Genomic DNA, 18,745 nt, shown 5'->3' on the forward strand with positions numbered 1-18,745 from the left:
GGTTCCTTCTCTTTTAAAGGACTAATACAAACATGTAACTCAGGATACGGATTAAATGACATGGATCTTGGCGAGCACTTGGTGAGTACCCAGCAAAGAACAAACCCTGATGTTAGCTCTAATTAGTGTATAGAGATGACCTGAGAGAAAATAAGATGTGGGTCCTTCCCAAGATTAGTGTGAAGTTTTTCCGGCGAGATAAACACAACACCAGGCAAAGTGGGTGCAAGGCAAGATTTATTAAAAACACTCTCCGGCGAAGTTTCCGGGCTCAGAAGAAGGGGAGCCAGGAAAGTTGCGCCGGGAGGAGGTGGGTACCCTCGGGCGAGGTTCCCTGACTCTGGAAAGCAGAGTGGCAGAAGTTGCGCCCAAGGCAAGGAGGAGGGGGCTTTTAAGGGGTCTTGAGGGGAGCTCAGGGGTCTTTTGGCAAGTTTCCCTTATTCGGATATCTCCCCTGCTCGTAGGGGTCCCATTGGTCCACTAGAGCCCGGGGCGGGGGTCTCAGATTCCTGCTTGAGCATTTGTTCTCCTGTCCGAGCTCAGGTCTTGTGGCAGGAACTTTCGCCATCTTAAGTAGCCCTTTCTGCCAGCCCAACAATTAGGTGCAGGAATGAGAAGACTGTATTATGGAACCTCAGGGGAGGAGCCCTAACCCCGCAGAGGCATCTAGGAATGGAGGGGACACTCACCTAAAGCTGAGTTTGAAAGGGTAAGTAGACATGAGCGACTTGAAGGGCCAGGATGCCACGGGCAGGACCCGTCACAGCCTATCTCAGGAGCCTCACTGACTGCATGGCCAGAGCTACACGCGTGGGACAGAGGAATGTGGAGAGGTGTGGACAGGTGGCCCGGGCTCTATTACACAGGCCTTCAGATGCCAGGGAAGAGTCAGGGCCTGGGGCTGGAGATCACAAGGAGCCTGGGGAAGAGCTTCCAGCAGAGGATGGACACGGTCAGGTTGGTGTTTTCCTAGGTCATTCTAGGCTCTATAGGGTCCGTCTTCTCTGCCTGGCTCCCCTTTTGTAACACAGAACTGCCCTTGGTTGGTTGATTCTGAATGGGAATCTGCTCTAACCAGGTCCGTTTCAAAGGCCCATCCCAGCTCCTGTATTCTGTGAACCACAAAAATGCCCAATCCCTGAGGGACATCACACTGCCCCCCTAAGGTTTACTGCCTTTCAAACAATGCTGGTGGCTGGTGTATAGAGACAACTCGGAGCCCTTTGAGGGCAGAGACTATCCTACTCATTTTGCATCTCCAGGCACAGACTGTTAAATATATGTTTAGCAAATATTTGTTAGATGAATAAATCCCCATCAATGAGCTTGAACATGACCAGCTCTTGCTCTGAGCATTCCAGAGGCCCTGTGGGATCATCAGCCTCAGACCCAACGTCCGGTTGGGATTTCCATGGCCTGGGACCGGCCTTGTAAAGGGTGCTAGACTGGCCAAGTTTGTCGTGTTGTTTGCTTTTTAAATGTTCCCTGTATTGTTGCTTCTTTAATTTTCTATCATAATTCTGAATGAGTTAGGATTCCAAAGACCTGCCTTCTGGCTTCTGTTCCATCAGGATAAGGTGGGGAAGTGCAAAGCCTCTCCCTGTGATATGTAAAACCAGGGGGTGACTGGTGATTGTTGAGGTGCTGACTGGCCAGGAAAACGCTGGGTCTGCCACACTCAGGGGTCTGTTGGACAACTTCCCCTTCCCTCTCAGGCTTAAAGTAATAAAGACAAAATGTGGAGGCATTCCAGTTGGATCTTAGTAGCCTCAAGCATATCATATAACCTGCAAAATGGGGTGATACAGTCTCCCCCTCTTGCTTGCCTTAAGTCTTAGGAACGCCGCCTGTGAGGAACCTGACGCGGGCTAGCTCACGATGTATGTGGCTGGAGGCAAACCCAGAGCCCTTCTGAGCCTCGCTTGTGAAGCAGGGATAACCATGTCCACTCTATGGACCCTACCCACCCACCGCATTAATGCACACAAGTGCCTCGCAGACATTCAAGAAGCCAGGAGCAGATATTCAAGAGGACCCCTGAAGGTGTCTGTCTAGGATGGAAGTGACGGAGCGTGAGGGTTGAATTAGCAAAGAACTGAAAACTCACAACTACCCCAAGGTCGGTTTGACACTAATGTCCTATGGTCCTCCCCTCCCTGTCACTCCCCACTCCCCGGCCTGGGCCCCTCTGTCTTAGGGTAGGTCCTGTTCAGCCCTCCTGGAGATGAGGCTCCTCAGTGGAAGGTGGGAACTGCCACAGGGCCAGGAGGCTGGGAGACAGTGTCAGCCCCTCCTGGGCTAGGACTGAGCAGGAACCTCAAATGCAGAACCCGGGTACACGCGTGTCCGTTTCCTGCCATCTGTCACTTCCTAAGGCGGGGAGCGTGTGGCACGGCTCTGTGTCCCCAGCTGGGCTTGGAGGAACAGTAGAGGCATATATGGTCTGCCCAGATCCGAGTGGGGTTAGGATAGAGCTGGTGGCCTTCCCTGTTCGATCACTCTGGTCCGGCTTACTCATGAAATCTGTGCTGAGAGCTGAACTCTGGATAGATCGCCACATACGCCGGCCATAGGCAGCTCGTTCAACCTGTACTGAAAGCCCGGACCGGGGCGCCTGGGTGGCTCAGGTCATCTTCTCGGGGTCCTGGGATAGAGCCCCAAATCAGGTTCTGCGTTCAGTGGGAAGTCTGCTTGAAGACTCGCCCCCTCTGCTCGCTCCCCCCACCCCCGCCTTTACACTCTCTCAGAGAAATAAAAATCTTTTTAAAAAATAAAAATAAATTGGGGTGCCTGGGTGGCTCAGTGGGTTAAGCCTCTACCTTTGGCTCAGGTCATGATCCCAGGGTCCTGGGATGGAGCCCCGCATCAGGCTCTCTGCTCAGCAGGGAGTCTGCTTCTCCCCCCATCTGCCTGCCTCTCTGACCACTTGTGATCTGTCAAATAAATAAATAAAATCTTTAAAAATAAATAAATAAAATTTAAAAATAAAAAAATAAAAGCTGGACCTTCTGAAAAAGTCAAGGCTGAAGGACAAGGAAAAAGGGGCGGGTACTTTCAGGGCACTGGGTCACCCCCTCACCCGCCCAGCCCCCAGGCTCTTCCCACATCCCCAGACAGGACTCAGTGCTGGCAAGAGGCTTCTCACCTCTGCCCATGCCTCCACAGGCCGCCCCTCCATGAACTCGGGAGGGAGTGTCCTACGCGGTTCCCATGGACCCTGAGGAACTTAGCCACCACCAGCGAGCGGGAGGGTCCACGGGTGGAGTTCAAATCCCCCACCACTGGCTATGTGCCCCCAGCCCCACAAACCCCCTCGGGGGTGATTTCCTCATCTGTGAGATGCAGATGCCAAGAGAGCCTACAGTTTCCTGAGGATTAGCTGACCTTGAAATCAAAGCTCAGAAGAGCGCACAGTATAAAATCTAAATGCTCATTTCCCCCCTGCTGTCCCCCAGCACCCCATCCCGGTGCCACTGTCCCCCTGCCCTTCTGTTCAGGACTTCTCAGCGAGGCCAGAGATACCAACCAGCTGCTCTCCAGGACGCCCGCCCCAGGCCTCTGCCTCACCAAGCCGCACACCCCCTATAGGAGCCCCAAAGCACCTTTCCGCCCAGGAAGACACACACAGTGGCTATGAGGTCTCTAGATCATTCCACCCCTGGTAGGATTCAATCCCATCTTGGGCAAGCCTCACCCAAACCACCGAACTTTCGTTGACAAAGCAAAAGGCTAACACTTGGTTGTAACATGTTTATTTTGTGCTGTCCACACTGGATCCTGCATACAAGGGGTATCCGCCCCAAGAGCACCCCACCTCCCCCAGAGGAGGAAAGGGGATGAATATTCAAAGCCAGGGAAGGGAGAGAGCTGTGCACAAGACCTCTGACTAGTCGGAGGCGAGGGGGGTTCCCCCACTTCTTTCCACAAACAAGAGCGGGGCAGGAGAGGGGATGAACAGCAACCCAGGGAGGGACAATGCGATTCTGCCACGGGACGTTCACTTCTTGATGTGAGGCAGGACCTGGAGAAGGCTCTGTGCTCGGGGTGCTGGCTGGCTCCCTTGCCTTGGTGACAGCCTGGGAGGGAGGCTGGCAGAGCAAGGCTGGGGGAGCAGTGGCCCTACTGCTTCCTGCAGGAGGTGAGGCCTTCCGGGCTCATCTCGGGCAGGGTAAGTCGGAGCCAGCGTTCAGCCTCCTTGGGCCCCAGGAACTCCCAGTCAGGGCCGGCGGGGTGCACGGTGTGCTCCGTGTGCTGGGACGGCCCTCCCTTTAGGTCATGGAGACGCCAGGAGGGCGGCTGCCAAGCTGCCATCTTCACCACTGGGGACGACGTGACAGTCCGACTGTCCCTTCAAGTGGCCGCTCTTCAGCCAGCTGACCAGAGCCCCATCTTTTAGGCAAGCAGCAGGCTTCACTCCCTTCTGTCCTGACACACACGTGCACGCATTTAAGAGGTAAGGAGGTGAGGGGAAAGGGACCCAGGTGACACGTCCAGCCTGGCCTTTCTCCTGGGGTATAAGTGAAACAAAGATAGACTTGACAGTCTCCTCAAAGGCGACTCTTCAGAGACAGCTTGGTGAGGCATACACCAGACCCAGCGCCCAGCTTGCCACCCTGCTGGCTGAGTCACTCAAGGTTCCAGATCACAGTAACTCCCCAGAAAGGACCAGAAGAGCTAGAGATCGCCCACTTGGGCCCTTAGGTCACACACACACACACACACACACACACACACACACTCTCTCTCTCTCTCTCTCACACACACACACTCTCTCTCTCTCTCTCTCTCTCTCTCTACAGGTGCCAGGAAGGAATGCAAGGCCACCACATCCACCCCCGGAGGGGGGAGGGGGGGCGTGAGGCTCAGCCAGCGGAGGAAGGGTCCCCTCTCACAGCGGCAACAAGGCAGCATCCCAGTGTCAGAGGCATGGGACTAGGACACTCCCCCCACCCAAGTCCCCTCCCTCAGTCGTAGCTGGGCTAACAGTGGCCCTCACCACTGCGCTCCGAAAGGCCTCACGACAAAAATTCCTGAGAAGGGGTGTCCCCCCTCACGTCGCCCCGTGGGGCCCTCACACGGTTAGCTGTTGTACAGGGGGATCACGCGGGCGATCTCCTGTCTGCAGATGGGGCACCGCTTGGGCTCCGGCAAGGCGCGGTAGCACTCGGCGCAGGAACACACGTGCCCGCACTCCAGAAACACACACGACTTGAAGCTGCTCAGACACACGACACAGGCACTCTTCAGACTCTCCCTGTCCTCGGGCTTGGCGCGGCTCAGCAGCTGCGCCTCGTGCTCCTGGAACTCCTGCTCCAGCTGCCTGAGCCGCCGCCTCTCCTGGCGCTGCAGGTAGTGCTTGCGGAGGATGAAGAAGAGAGCGGCACAGGTGGCGAAGCCGAAGACCAATGTCAGGACCTTCCAGAGCCGGACGCGGGCCTCCTGGCCCTGCAGCAGGCTGTCGAAGTCCTGGCTGCTGAGGAAGTACGGCAGGCCCTGCTTGGGGGGCTGCAGGCGCACGGAGCTGCTGTCCAGCACCAGCTCGCCCACCCCTGTGAGCGTGGCGCCCACCTTGAGCATCTCCTCGGTCTCCTGGATGCCCTTGGGCCGCTCGCCGCTGATGTAGTGGCCGATGACATCGGTGAAGGACTGGACCGAGGGGTGGAACTTCTCGTACACGGTCTCCAGGCCCAGATCCTGGGAGTCCAGTGGCTTCAGCACTCGCACAGCCATGGCCACGCCGTCCTCGTGGGGGACCAGGTCGAAGGGCACTGTGTTGGTCCTCTGGTGAATGATCTTTGAGTAGTCGTTCCTGAAACAACGAGAGAATCCCAGATCGAAGAGACGACAGCAAACGCCCCCTGCCTAGGCAGAGAGGCGATGGCCTAAATGCCAGGACAGGGTGACGTCCGCACTAACCGGAAGAATACGCACAAATCTCTGCTATCCTAGTGCCTTGGGACGGGGAAGCTCCGTTCTTGAGGTTCTCAGGCCGATCAGTAGGCCCTAAGCACTGTCCTAGACCACCTCCTCCATTTACCACTCCTTGCCACTTTCAAATAACTATCCAATTCCTTAGAAAGTCAAAAACAGGACTACTGTATGATCTGGCAATCTCACTTCTCGGGGTATGCATCCCAAGTGAAATCAGGGTCTCAAAGAGGTATCTGCGCTCCGGTGTTCACCGCAGCGCTATTCACAAGAGCCAAGATGTGGAGACAACCTAGACGCCCACCAGCAGATGAGTGGAGCGAGAAATATGACACACACACAGTGGGACATTATTCAGCCATAAAAAGGAGGGAAATTCTGCCATATGTGACAGTGACAACAGGGATGAGCCTGGGGGATGATAAGAGGAACTACGCCACCACACAGAAAGTCAAATACTTGTATGAAGGACCTAAAATAGTCACACTCAGGGGCACCTGGGTGACTGAGTCAGTTAAGCGTCCAACTCTTGATTTTGGCTCAGGTTATGATCTCAGGGTTGTGAGATCGAGCCCCACGTTGTGCTCCATGCTGAGCGTGGACCCTGCTTAAGATTCTCTCTCCCACCCCCTCTGCCCCTCCCCCATCTCACACGAACATGCACACATGCTCTCCCTCTCTCTCAAAAAAGTAAAAATAAAATAGTCATTCATGGAGACAGCAGGATGGTGGCTGCCAGGGGCTGGGAAAGAAGAATATGGGAGCTGCTGTTCCGCGGGTATAAAGCGTCAGTTATATAAGATAAATATATTCTAGAGATGTGCTGTACAACTTTGCACCTGTCGCTAATAGTACTGTATGCCCCAGTACTGTTAAAAGGATAAATCTTGGGGCGCTTGGGTCTCAGTCAGTTAAGCATCTGCCTTTGGCTCATGTCATAATCCTGGGGTCCTGGGATCGAGTCCAGTGTCGGGCTCCCTGCTCAATGGGAAGTCTGCTTCTCCCTCTCTCTCTGCCCTTCTACACCCCTCCCCATTCTCTCAAATAAATAAAATCTTTTTTTAAAAAAAGAGGGGGAGGGCGCCTGGGTGGCTCAGTGGGTTAAGCCGCTGCCTTCGGCTCGGGTCATGATCTCAGGGTCCTGGGATCGAGTCCCACATCGGGCTCTCTGCTCAGCAGGGAGCCTGCTTCCTCCTCTCTCTCTCTGCCTGCCTCTCTGCCTACTTGTGATCTCTGTCAAATAAATAAATAAAATCTTTAAAAAAAAAAAAAAAAAAAAGAGGGGGAGTTGGTATCCTGTTAAGCGTTCTTACCACAATAAAAAATACAAAACAAAAACCCACTAGGATTGGCTGGAAAAACCGTTCTTCCGCAAGAATACCGTCAGCATGAAGGAACTGGTCTAGGCCTTGTCTCAGGAGAACCGGAAGACATGGAAACAGCACCCAGGACACCCGCGTTTGAGCAGGCCAACTGGGAGGCCTGGCCAGAGGAGAAAGGCTATGTACCAAAGGTGGGTCGTCCGGTTCCACACCATCTTGTGTTCCTGCAGCGTCAGCCGCTGAATCACGCCCTTGCAATTTTCCACAAACTGGCTGTTGAGCGTTTCTTTAACAGATCGAACAGCCCCTAAACAGAAACAGATTCTCTTACTTCTGAAGAACTGTTCTGCCCTTTCCATTCAAGGTGATTTAAATATTGTTTTTAGTTTGAGTTCCATTGATCAAAATGAGGAAAATGACATCACTGTAAGTTCTGCTCTGCAGGCACTTTACAAGGATCCATCATTTCAGCTCTCCAACCCCCCTGAAAGGTTGGAATGTTTGTTCAGATGGGGTAAGGGAGGTTCCGGAAGGCTGGGTAATTGCACCAGGATCACACAGGTCTTCCTGACCCCAAGGTCCAGGTTCTGGACCACTGCCCCAAACAAAAGGACCTCAATATCAGCCAAGAAGATTTTTCATCAAACTTGGAGGAGGAAATGTTTAATTTTGCCAATAAACATACCTTCAATAACAGCGTAAGGCACACATTTTCCTGGAGCTTCCGAGAGAATGTTCTTTAAGTCTTCACCCAAGTGGATTCTTTTAGCTCCCTAAATGGAAACAACACATTCAACCAGCTGCTGAAAACTCCATGTTCTACCACACTGACAGGCCCAACACGAAAAAAGCCTATTTACTTTTTTCACGTAATGAAAAGAGAACAAGGAAATCAGGCAGGAAGGAGAGGATGGAGAGTCACACTCCCAAGCTGTGCCCCAGAAGTTTCTCCACATAATCAGCATCTGTCACCCTCCAAACGGGGGTGCCGGGGACATTCTCTCCCCAGTTAACGGAAACACACCCTCCTCTTCATTTTAACTTTTTTTTAAAGTGAAAATATGAAAGGGACTTATTGGTTTTCATGCCACAGATAGAACACAATTTCATCTCTTCTTGACGATGACACAGAGCCGCGCGCCTAGAGGGCTGCTGTGGAAGGCAGCCGCGCCAGTGCCTCGGACACGGCAGGGGCTCAGGCAATGGTGGGCCACCCGCTCTCATTCACTTTCCAACCTGCTGTGCACGGGGACCAAGCCAGCCTGGCACTGCTGTATCGAAAATAAAGAGATTAATAAAACCAATGACCGGTTCCTGAGAATCCATGTGGGCTGGGCACGGGGGGTTCATGGATGAATCGAGGACACTTCCCGCTTGCAGGGAACTGCCATCGACAAACTGGAAGGATGGGAAAAAAAATCTGAAGGTTGCCAGCTAAGTAAGCCCTTGAGGGGTGAAGAGGGATGGGTACTCTAAGGTCACTGAGGTCGCTCGAAATTGAAGCTCGACCTGCAAAGTGCATGACAGGAGCAGGGTCAAACCAAACTTATGAACCACCTACAGTGTGAATATAGTGCAGTAACATCCCAGTAACACTTACGGTCTATTGACTCCTTTGTTCTGTGTCCCTCCCCCGGACTATTACACTGGAGGACAGCTGCGAGCTCACTTGCCTTGTTCACTGCTGTCCCCCTAGGGCCAAGAACAGTGCCTGACCCACAGTAGGCACTCAGTATGTAGTTGAATAAATCAGTGAATGAATCATCACTTAGACTACCACTGGCCCTTGGACAACGCAGGGGTGAGGGGCACTGACCCGCCACGCTGTCGAAACTCTGCATTCTGCATATAAATCTGGCTCCCAAACTTCACTACTCGGGAGCTTACTGTTGACCAGAAGCCTTACTGATAACCTAAACAGTCAATCAACACATATTCTGTAGGTTATATATACCATAGGCTGTGTTCCTACAATAAAGCAAGCTAGAGAAAAGACTTTTTAAAAATCATGAGGGGCGCCTGGGTGGCTCAGTCAGTTAAGCATCTGCCTTTGGCTCAGATCACGATCCCAGGGTGGTAGGACTGAGCCCCACCTAGGGCTCCCTGCTCTGCAGGAAGCCTGCTTCTCCGGCTCCCATGCCCCCTCCCTGTGTTCCCTCTCTCGCAGTGTCACTCTCCCTCAAAAAAATAAGTAAAATCCTTTAAAAAAAAAAATCATGAGAGAAAATACATTTACAGTACTGTATTTACTGAAAAAATATCTGCATGTAAATGGACCTGCACATTTCAAACCCATTTTGTTCAAAAGTCAAGTGCATATACCAGGCACTACGCTAAACACTTTAAAAGCATAAATGCATGTAATGCTCCTACTGTCCCTATACAGAAGACATTATCCCCAATCAAAGATCAGGAACCAGAGGCTCAGAGAGGTGAAGTGCTTTGCTCCAAGCCATACAGCGAGTGGAGTATCCACCACAGGAGAGCCAGTTAGAATTTTTTTAAAGGGGAGAGGGAATACTATCAGAAAGACCTGGGGTTGAATCAAGTTTCAGTGCATCTACCATGACTGAACAACCTGAACCTGTTTCCAAAGCTGTAGAAAACGGAGAGGAAACTGTCACTGATTTTTATGTGTATTAAATGACGGAAGGACACCCAGGTGGTTCAGTCAGTGAAGCGTCTGCCTTCAGTTCAGGTCATGATCTCAGGGTCCTGGGATGGCTCCCCACGTGCTCCCTGCTCAGCGGGGAGTCTGCTTCTTCCTCTCCCACTGCTCATGCTCTCTTTCGCTCTAATAAATAAAATCCTAAAAAAAATTAATAAAAAATAAATGATGCATAAGGTGTGAAGGAATCTAACCCAGGGGCTGGCACGTGTAGGCAAGCCATAAAGAGCCATTCCCATCACTATGAGAGCTACACAAGGATAAGACTCAAACCTACTCTGGAGGTTTTATAATCTGATCAAGAAACTAGCATCTAAAATTTTAGGAATTCCAACTCTTTCCAGGAAGGGGCTATTTCATCCTCATTTGGAAACTGACTGGCAAAACTTTTAAGGTCACCCAAAATGGGATCCTGGAGAGTTCACTGCTTCAAAAGTCCCACATTCGGCCAGCCTGATTTCAAACTTCTAGGATCAGAAAGTGAAGTATCGGTTATACCTCTAGTCACTGACTTCAGTAGTAAACTTGCTTATTTACAATCAGACAAGCAACTGGGCAGCTGGAATTCCCTAGGAGGCCACTTGCACCACAAATCCAACTGTCTGGTAACTTGCTTCATTTCAGATGGGTTACCAAACTCCCTTCCCCAGCAGGGACTTCACACACTGGTTTCTAAGCCCTTCCTGAAAACAGTATGATGATAATGAACTAAGGTTTAGGAATCCTTCTTCAAATAAATGTCAAGTGAAGAAGCCCTAACTGTGCTACTGTGACATTGTGGTATTTCAGCCAAAAGGAATCCACAAACATTTACTAAGCATCTACCACTGAATCAGAACCTAGAAAGGGGGGGGGGAGGATAAATAAGACGGTTTCTGACCTAAAGAGGTCCACCTCTCATGGGCCAGTCAGACATTCACAATAAAGCAATGTGATCAATGAGGAGGGGAAAAAAAAAAAAAAGCCTACACTTGGAATCAAAAGACCTAAGCTCAAGTCCCAACCAGAGGGGCTGTAAGACCTTTGCTCTGCGTCTCCATTTCCCAATTTGCAATCTGGAGAGGACTGTCGTTTTCCCTACCCCAAAAAATTATTGTAGGGGTGCCTGGGTGGCTCTCTGGTTAAGAGGTTAAGGCCTCTGCCTTCAGCTCAGGTCATGATCCCAGGATCCTGGGATCAAGCCCCACATCCGGCTCTCTACTCAGCGGGGAGCCTGCTTCCTCCTCTCTCTCTGCCTACTTGTGATCTCCCGTCTGTCAAATAAATAAATAAAATCTTTTAAAATAATCATTGTGAAGAAAAAAGTAACAAGATGAGAATGTGCTAAGCTGTCGAGGGCAGCCTAAGAAAGCAAGCGTTATTTTTAAAAATAACTAAAATATTAAAAAGGAAGCGTCTGTGGAAGCAAGGACGTGAGTGGTTACGTCAATGGGCAAGGTCTAGGGCTCCTGCACTGGCTGCTTCCCCCGCGTGAACCGCTCTTCCCCTAGACACCTGCCCGGTCTCCCTCGCTTCCTCCTGGGCTCTGTTAAACGTCACCTTCTTTGAAATAGCAACCCTCCCTTTCTCCAGCGCCGCATTCCCCCCTCTTCCCCGCCCGAGTCTGCAGTATTTTTCTCCCCGTCTGTCATACCATCTGAGCTACTCTCTGTCTGTCTCGCCGTAGGGGAATGGAATCTCCATGAGGGCAGGGACTTTTGTCTCTTCTACCCATGCCAGAGCTCCCCAGTGCCTGGAGCCGCGCAGGCCGCCCCTAAGTATTTGTCCAATCAAGTAACGAAGTCGAGATTCCGAGGAACGGGGGCGGCTGAGGAGAAGAGGGGCCGGGCAGCGGTTATCACGAGACCCGAATTCTGATCCTAGCTCCTCCCGTGCCTGGCGGGGCGACATCTCTCAGGGGCCGACTTCCTCTTTAGGGCCGTTTCGGACGCTGGAGCGGCGCGAGGCGAGCGGCGGGCTCACACCACTCCCGGGGGGCAGGGGTGAGCCGGCTGAGGCCAGGCTGGCTCCAGCACTGACCTTGAGCTCTTGGGCGACCTGGGCCTTCTGCCGGTACACGGAGTACAGGACGGCGGTGACAACAGAGCTGGTGCCCAGGAGGAGGAACTGGCCCAGCGAGGGCCACCCTCCGCTCTCCATGGCTGCGCGGAGTCCCGCGTCCCGGCGGCGACGCCGAGGTCAGGCCGCGCGTCCCCCGTGCTCCGCCGCCCTCCGCCCCGGAGCGCGCCCCCCACCCAACCCGCCCTTCCGGAAACGCGCTCCTGGTCGCGCCGGGCCGGAAGTGGGCGGGGCCAAGTCGACCGGAAGACGGCGTAGCCGAGGTGCTCGCGGGGCCGCGGAGCTGCCTGAGCCTCCGCAGGGGCGGGGTCTCCCTCGCCGAGGGGCGGGGCGAGCTGTTAGTGCCGGGATCGTTGGGGATCGGTAGTCGCTCGTGACCTTTTGCTAGACGTGCGGTGTACTGGTGGCGCGGGCGTGCCCGTGTCGCCCTGGTCTCGATCCCTCTGGTTTTCTGGGTTATCGGGTTGTTGGATGGGTTCTTGATAGCTCCAGTCAGTAGACTGAGAGGAAAGAAGAGAAGTAGTGTGTAGCAAGCCCTTGGGAGTACTGCACGTGGAAACTCAGGGCAAACCTCGAGCCTTGGATTTTATTCTTCCACTTTCCAGATGCGAAAACTGAGGCGGGGGAAGTTAGGGGATGGGCTCAAAGTCACACTGCCGGAGAGAAATCCATCGGGCTCCAGAGCCCTTACTGCCAAGAGGGCAGATTTTACCACCTCAGCAGCCCCTTAATCTGTCATCGCAGCATGTAACCTATTGTTTGTTGGCTAATAACTAGAGCTACTTTATTGAGCGCCTATTATACGCCGGGTATTGTGACAAAAGTTTTGCAGACATCCTATTTAATCCTCACAACACGACTATGGGGCAGATTTCAGACTATCTTCTGACCTCTTTAGTAATTTCTTTACTAAAATAATCAGAAGATGCCCGAAATCGAAATCAATGCATGTAAAATGCATCTAAAATCTGTAAATTGCTCCACAAGAGTAAAATCTCTTTATTAAAGAAACAGGTTCTCTGTGACATTTTTCTACCACATTCCTTAATTACCCTTCGAGTCAAACAAGAATTACTTTTCTGTGAATATGGGTTTAGAATCTCCAGATTGTTAACACCCCCAGATAATTTTGATGATTTTCGACCCAAGAAGTGATCATAAATTTGTTACACACACACACATACACTTAAAATTAAATCAAGAGGCACATGGGTGGCTTAGTCCTTAAGCATCTGCCTTCATTCAGCTCAGATCATGATCCCAGGGTCCTGGGAGCGAGCCTTGCATCATCCGGGCTCCCTGCTGGGTGGGAAATCTGCTTCTCCCTCTCCCACTCCCCCTGCGTGTGTTCTCTCTCCCTCTCCCTCTGTCTCTGTCAAACAAGCGACCAATCAAATAAATAGCTGTCCAAAGTTAATAACAGATCATGTTGGCAACAGTGAAGGAAAAGAGATTCCCATATATCACTTATGGGTGTGAAACTGGATGTTCTTTGTAAAGAACAATTAGGCAGCGATGATCAAGATTAAAAGTGCCCACACTTATTGGCCACCTCCAGAGATTCTTTCTCCATAAATAGTTACACATCTGAACAAGGCAAATATATAAGATTATTCATTGTAGCATTGTTTTTAATAACAAAAGAATGAAAACAACTAACACATTATCAATAGTTAATTTGTTAAGTAAGTTTTAAATGTACATGTATGTGGGCATCTTAAAGTGAAAAAGCAAAATACAAAACTATTTAAATATCCCATTTATTTTAAAGAGGAGGAAGAGGGGTGCCTGGGTGACTCAGTGGGTTAAAGCCTCTGCCTTCGGCTCAGGTCATGATCCCAGGGTCCTGGGATCCAGCACCACATCGGGCTCTCTGCTCAGCAAGAGCCTGCTTCCTCCTCACTCTCTCCCTGTCTCTCTGCCTACTTGTGATCTCTGTCAAATAAATAAATAAATAAATAATCTAAAAAAACAAAAACAAAAACAAAACAGTTGGCAGTATTAAAAAAAAAAAAAAAAAAAAAAAAAAAAAAGCACTTTCAGGACACCTGGTGGCTCATTTAAGCATCTGCCAGGGATCAAGTCCCACATGGGGCTCCTTGCTCGGCAGGGAGCCTGCTGCTTCCTCTGCCTGCCACTTCCCCTGCTTGTGTGCTCTCTCTGACAAATAAATAAAATCTCTAAAAATTAAATAAATAAGCATTTTCATCCAAAGTTTTCCATTTCATAGAGTAGTTTACAAAAAAATTCCCAAAGCAAATTAACTATTAAAACACTGTCAAGGGTGCCTGGGTGGCTCAGTGGGTTAAAGCCTCTGCCTTCGGCTCAGGTCATGGTCCCAGGGTCCTGGGATCAAGTCCCGCATAGGGCTCTCTGCTTAGCAGGGAGCCTGCATCCCCCTCTCTCTTTGCCTCCCTCTCTGCCTACTTGTGATCTCTGTCTGTCAAATAAATAAAATAAAATCTTTAAAAAAAATAAAGAGGAGGAAGAAAAATATATACATTTATATATGTCTAGAAGGATTCATAAAAAGCTGATAATATTGGTTATTCACATAGAATGGAATCTGCTGGCTAGAGAACGGAGTGACTTTTCACTCTTTTATACTTTTTAGTGTGCATATACGGCATACTTTGAATTAATAAAACTTGATTTTAAAAGAACAAGAAGAGGAACGCCTGGGTGGCTCATTCGGGTAAGTGTCTGCCTTTGGTTCAGGTCATGATCCCAGGGTCCTACAGGATCCCTGCTCGGCAAGGAATCTGCTTCTCCCTTTGCCTATCATTCCTGCGGCTTGTGTTCTCTCTCTCTGAAAAATAAAATCCTTAAAAATAAATAAAAAATAGGGGTACCTGGTTGGCTCAGTGGGTTAAGCCTCTGCCTTCGGCTTGTGATCTCAGAGTCCTGGGATCGAGCCCCTCATTGGGCTTTCTGTTCAGTGGGGAGCCTGCTTCCTCCCCCACCCCCGCCTGCCTCTCTGCCTACTTGTGATCTCTGTCAAATAAATAAATAAAATATTTTTAAAATAAAATATAATATAATAAAAATAACAAGAAGAGGATTGCCTGAATGACTCAGGCAGTTAAGTGTCTGCCTTTAGCTCGGGTCATGATTCCGGGGTCCTAGGATGGAGCCCAAATCGGACTCCCTGCTCAGCAGGGAAATTGCTTCTCCCTCTGCCCCTCCTCCCCTGCTTCTCTCTCTCTCTCTCTCACGCTCTCTTCTCTCTTTCAAATAAATAAATAAAATCTTTTAAAAAATAAGTAAAAGAATAAGAACACGCCACTCCACGTGATACAACCATATCCAGCCAGGCTCTGCCTTCTGGCTATTTAGGATCTTGGGGAGAAACAGACATGGACGGTTATCTGTTATGCAGACCTAGTGAAATTAGGACAAGCAAAGTACCACCGGCGTAGGGAGGTGCAGTTTATTTTCCTCCCTAGGGAAGGAATTTGAGTTCTGCAAACAGAACAGAGGGTGGAGTGGACAGATGGGGCTAGGAAAGACTTTTCACGCAGAGGAAAGAGGATGACCAAAAGTGCGGAAGCTACCGAGAGCTGGCTGGTATAATTCAAGCCCAGGACATGCAATAACAGAGAATGTGGAGCAAGTAAATTAAAAAGGAGGGATGCAAGCAGATCCTGTAGGATCCTAAAAACCAAACCAGAAATTTAAACTCCCTCATATTAGGGATTAGATCTACTAAAGCTGTTTGAGAACCAGCAAAGCATGATCTAATCTGTTTTCTTATCATCAAAATTCCTATATCCTTAGCACACAGCAGGGGAAAGAACAAAGAAGGGGCCATAAAAATGAAAACAGGTGTGGTGTCTCCACTACTAGGGGTCCTTGTTTATGACTTCTGACTTTCTGGGGCCCTCTTGCTTTTTAGTCTGCCGACCCTTTCATGGGTTCCTTGGGAGCTCATTAAAAGACCCATCGCTCCTCAACGAAACAGTTCGGTTTTAACTAACCCTGCCATTTCTTTGCCAAAGGCTGAAGTCCTTCGTTAGCCATGCTGAGCACGGTCCTATTGGAACATTTTGAAATGCACATCCAATGGCCCTTGTTAGGAACGATGAGAGATGGGCAGTTTCGGCTGCAGCCAGATGTCCCTAGGGAGCCATTCCCAGCTCCGAATGGCTGTTCCTCACGGAGTCACAAGGTAAAGATGAGCCTCTGATTTCAAGAAAGTGAGGTAAGTTCCCAAGGCACGAGGCAGAGACTTTGGGAGTGCCAAACCTGGGAGAGATAGGCTACCAAGGACAGCGCCACCACTGGAAGCACAGAGTTGAGGCCATTAATTTCCTCTCGGAGGAGCAACAACTCCCTGTGAATCACTGAGTAAATGCCCTCTTCGGCCATCCATCCAGCAAGACACTTAGCAGGGTCCAGGCCCCAAATTAATACAAAAGCAGTCACCTTAGCACCTGCACTGACGTTACCAGACAGGAGCCATGGGAGACAGAAAATAGAAAAGATCCGTCACTCAGTATCCCTACTTTCCCTTGGGGGGAGCCTCTAACATAATAAGTATCATATATAATAATTATATGCTGTATATATAATATGATTACATAATTATATATAATAATTATGTAATTATATAATATTATATAATGTATTCAAAATATTTTTAATAAGCATCTTCCCCATGTAATGTACTCTTCCAGATATGGGACACAAGGATAATGTACAGGACATGCCCCCTCCTCTCATGGGGTACAAGTGAGACTTTTTTTTCTTTTTACAATGGTTGACGCCCCATCTATTTGTGAAAAGAAACTGAGATGATTTCCTAAGATGGACCATATCATAAAACAGATATATTAAAAATAAACATAGAAATCAATCAATAACAAAACCCAGCTGAGGGGCGCCTGGATGGCTCAGTGGGTTAAAGCCTCTGCCTTTGGCTCAGGTCATGATCCCAGGGTCCTGGGATGGAGTCCAGCATCAGGCTCCTTGCTCAGCAGGGACCCTGCTTCTCCCTCTGCCTGCTGCTCCCCCTGCTTGTGTGCTCTCTTTCTCTCTGACAAATAAATAAATAAAATCTTCAAAACCCAGCTGAAAGGAGCAGGAAACTAACAGGTACTGGGCATCTAGAATGAGTTAACAATTACAGTTGGCACCATCTTTGACCGTGAGCTTCCCAACAGCCATGGCAAAAAGGAAGTGTGTTGGGTACGATCTCATACAAAAGACAGGGTGAGTACCTGAGAGATCAATTCAAGGCAGCTGGTGAAAAGTGTGATGAAGAGGGAGGGGCCAAGTTGACTAGAGGTCAGAGGGTCAATCCACCGTCCATCCCCAAGGATGCTGCAGTCAGAAGCTCATGGAAGGATGCAGGCTTTCAGGATTTCCCAAAAGAGGGTGCACTCGGGGTGGGAGCGGAGGGGGGAGTGTAAGCCCAGTGGGTTCACTTTCACTCTCAGTTGTCTTTGGGCCCATGGCACCTACTTACCATTGACTGACCAAAGGTTCTAGCACACAGATGGGAAGTCTTGTAGAAGGCAAAATGGCCTGTGAGGATGTAGGGTTGGGCCTTGGCCTCACCAGCACCGCAAACCATGGCAGAAGTCCTAGCCCCTAGATGGGGAATGACCTACTTCACTCTGAAATTCCTCAACACAGTATGTTATCAACTGAACATTGTAATTTTCTTTTTTAACAGTTTTATTGACATATATTTCAAGTGTACAATTTGATAAGTTTTTTAAAAGCTTTCTTTTTTTAAGATTTTATTTATTTATTTGATAGAGATCACAAGTAGTCAGAGAGGCAGGTGGTTGAGGGGGAGGGAAGCAGGCTCCCCACTGAGCAGAGAGCCTGATACAGGGCTTGATCCCAGGACCCTGAAATCTGACCTGAGCTGAAGGCAGAGGCTTAACCCACTGAGCCACCCAAGCGCCCCACAATTTGATAAGTTTTGACATTTGTATAGACCCATCAAACCATTAGCACAATTAAGACCGTAAACATACCCATCACCCCAAAAAGTTTCCTAGAATCCCTTGGTGATGTCTCTCTTCTGCTCCCACCATCCTTCATCCCCAGGAAACTTCCTATCTGCTTTCTGTCACCATAAATTAGTTCGCATTTTTTGAAATCTTCTGTAAATGGAATCACACAGCAGGTACTCTCCCGTCTCTGACTTCTTGTGCTCAGAATCTTGTGCTTTGGACATTCGTGTTCAAATGTTTGTGTGGACATAAACTTTACCACTCTGGGGTAAATTCCTAGCACTAGAATGCTGGGTCATACCGTAGATAAACGTTCAAGAAACTTTTAAGAAACTCCTAAACAGTTCCCCAAAATGGTTGCACCATTTTACATTCCCATCAGTGGTGTATGCGAGTTCTAGATCTTCCAAACCCTCACCAACATTTGGAACAATAAGCCTTTTTTTTAAGGATTTTATTTATTTATTTTTGCAAGAGAGAGCATGTGCACGAGAGAGCGAGCAAATGAGCAGAAAGGAGGGGCAGAGGGAGAAACAGACTCCCTGCTGGGCAAGGAGCCCTATGCCCATGGTGGACTGGATTCCAGAGGGACTCGATCCCCAGACTCCAGGATCATCACCTGGGCCGAAGGCAGACACCTAACCGACTGAGACACCCAGGCGCCCCCAATCAACCTTTTTATTTTAAACATTCTAATAGGTGCAGAGTGGCATTTCATCATGGTTAAAATTTGCATTTCTCTAATATTAGACTAATGATGCTGAAGGTTTTTATGTGTTTATTTTCCACTCATCTGTGTTCAT

General features: G+C 49.7%; 1 protein-coding gene across 2 annotated transcripts; it reads right to left on the reverse strand.

Moving 5' to 3' along the window:
* Positions 1–3,736: 3,736 nt before the first annotated feature.
* Positions 3,737–12,208, reverse strand: MUL1 (mitochondrial E3 ubiquitin protein ligase 1). 2 transcript variants are annotated; one of them, XM_004741284.3, is made up of 4 exons: positions 11,938–12,208; positions 7,936–8,023; positions 7,437–7,557; positions 3,737–5,809 (listed from the first exon to the last, which is right to left on the reverse strand). In XM_004741284.3, the coding sequence occupies exons 1-4, from the start codon at positions 12,055–12,057 to the stop codon at positions 5,080–5,082; spliced, it is 1,059 nt and encodes a 352-aa protein (XP_004741341.1). In that variant the 5' UTR covers positions 12,058–12,208; the 3' UTR covers positions 3,737–5,079. The 2 variants fall into 2 exon arrangements, with proteins under 2 accessions (XP_004741341.1, XP_004741342.1); XM_004741285.2 differs by lacking the exon at positions 11,938–12,208 and adding an exon at positions 11,552–11,931.
* Positions 12,209–18,745: the final 6,537 nt, after the last annotated feature.

The sequence above is a fragment of the Mustela putorius genome, unplaced genomic scaffold (assembly GCF_011764305.1).
Source record: "Mustela putorius furo isolate JIRA1106 unplaced genomic scaffold, ASM1176430v1.1 tig00003853_pilon_pilon_pilon, whole genome shotgun sequence".
Taxonomy (NCBI): Eukaryota; Metazoa; Chordata; class Mammalia; order Carnivora; family Mustelidae; genus Mustela; species Mustela putorius.

What these genes read in the sequence shown, in the direction of transcription:
- MUL1 (XM_004741284.3), bottom strand. Translation starts at nt 12,057, where the DNA reads ATGGAGAGCGGAGGGTGGCCCTCGCTGGGCCAGTTCCTCCTCCTGGGC. An exon ending in AGGTCGCCCAAGAGCTCAAG is followed by an intron (nt 8,024 to 11,937) that starts GTCAGTGCTGGA and finishes GTTTCCATTTAG; the next exon opens with GGAGCTAAAAGAATCCACTT. An exon ending in GCCTTACGCTGTTATTGAAG is followed by an intron (nt 7,558 to 7,935) that starts GTATGTTTATTG and finishes GTTTCTGTTTAG; the next exon opens with GGGCTGTTCGATCTGTTAAA.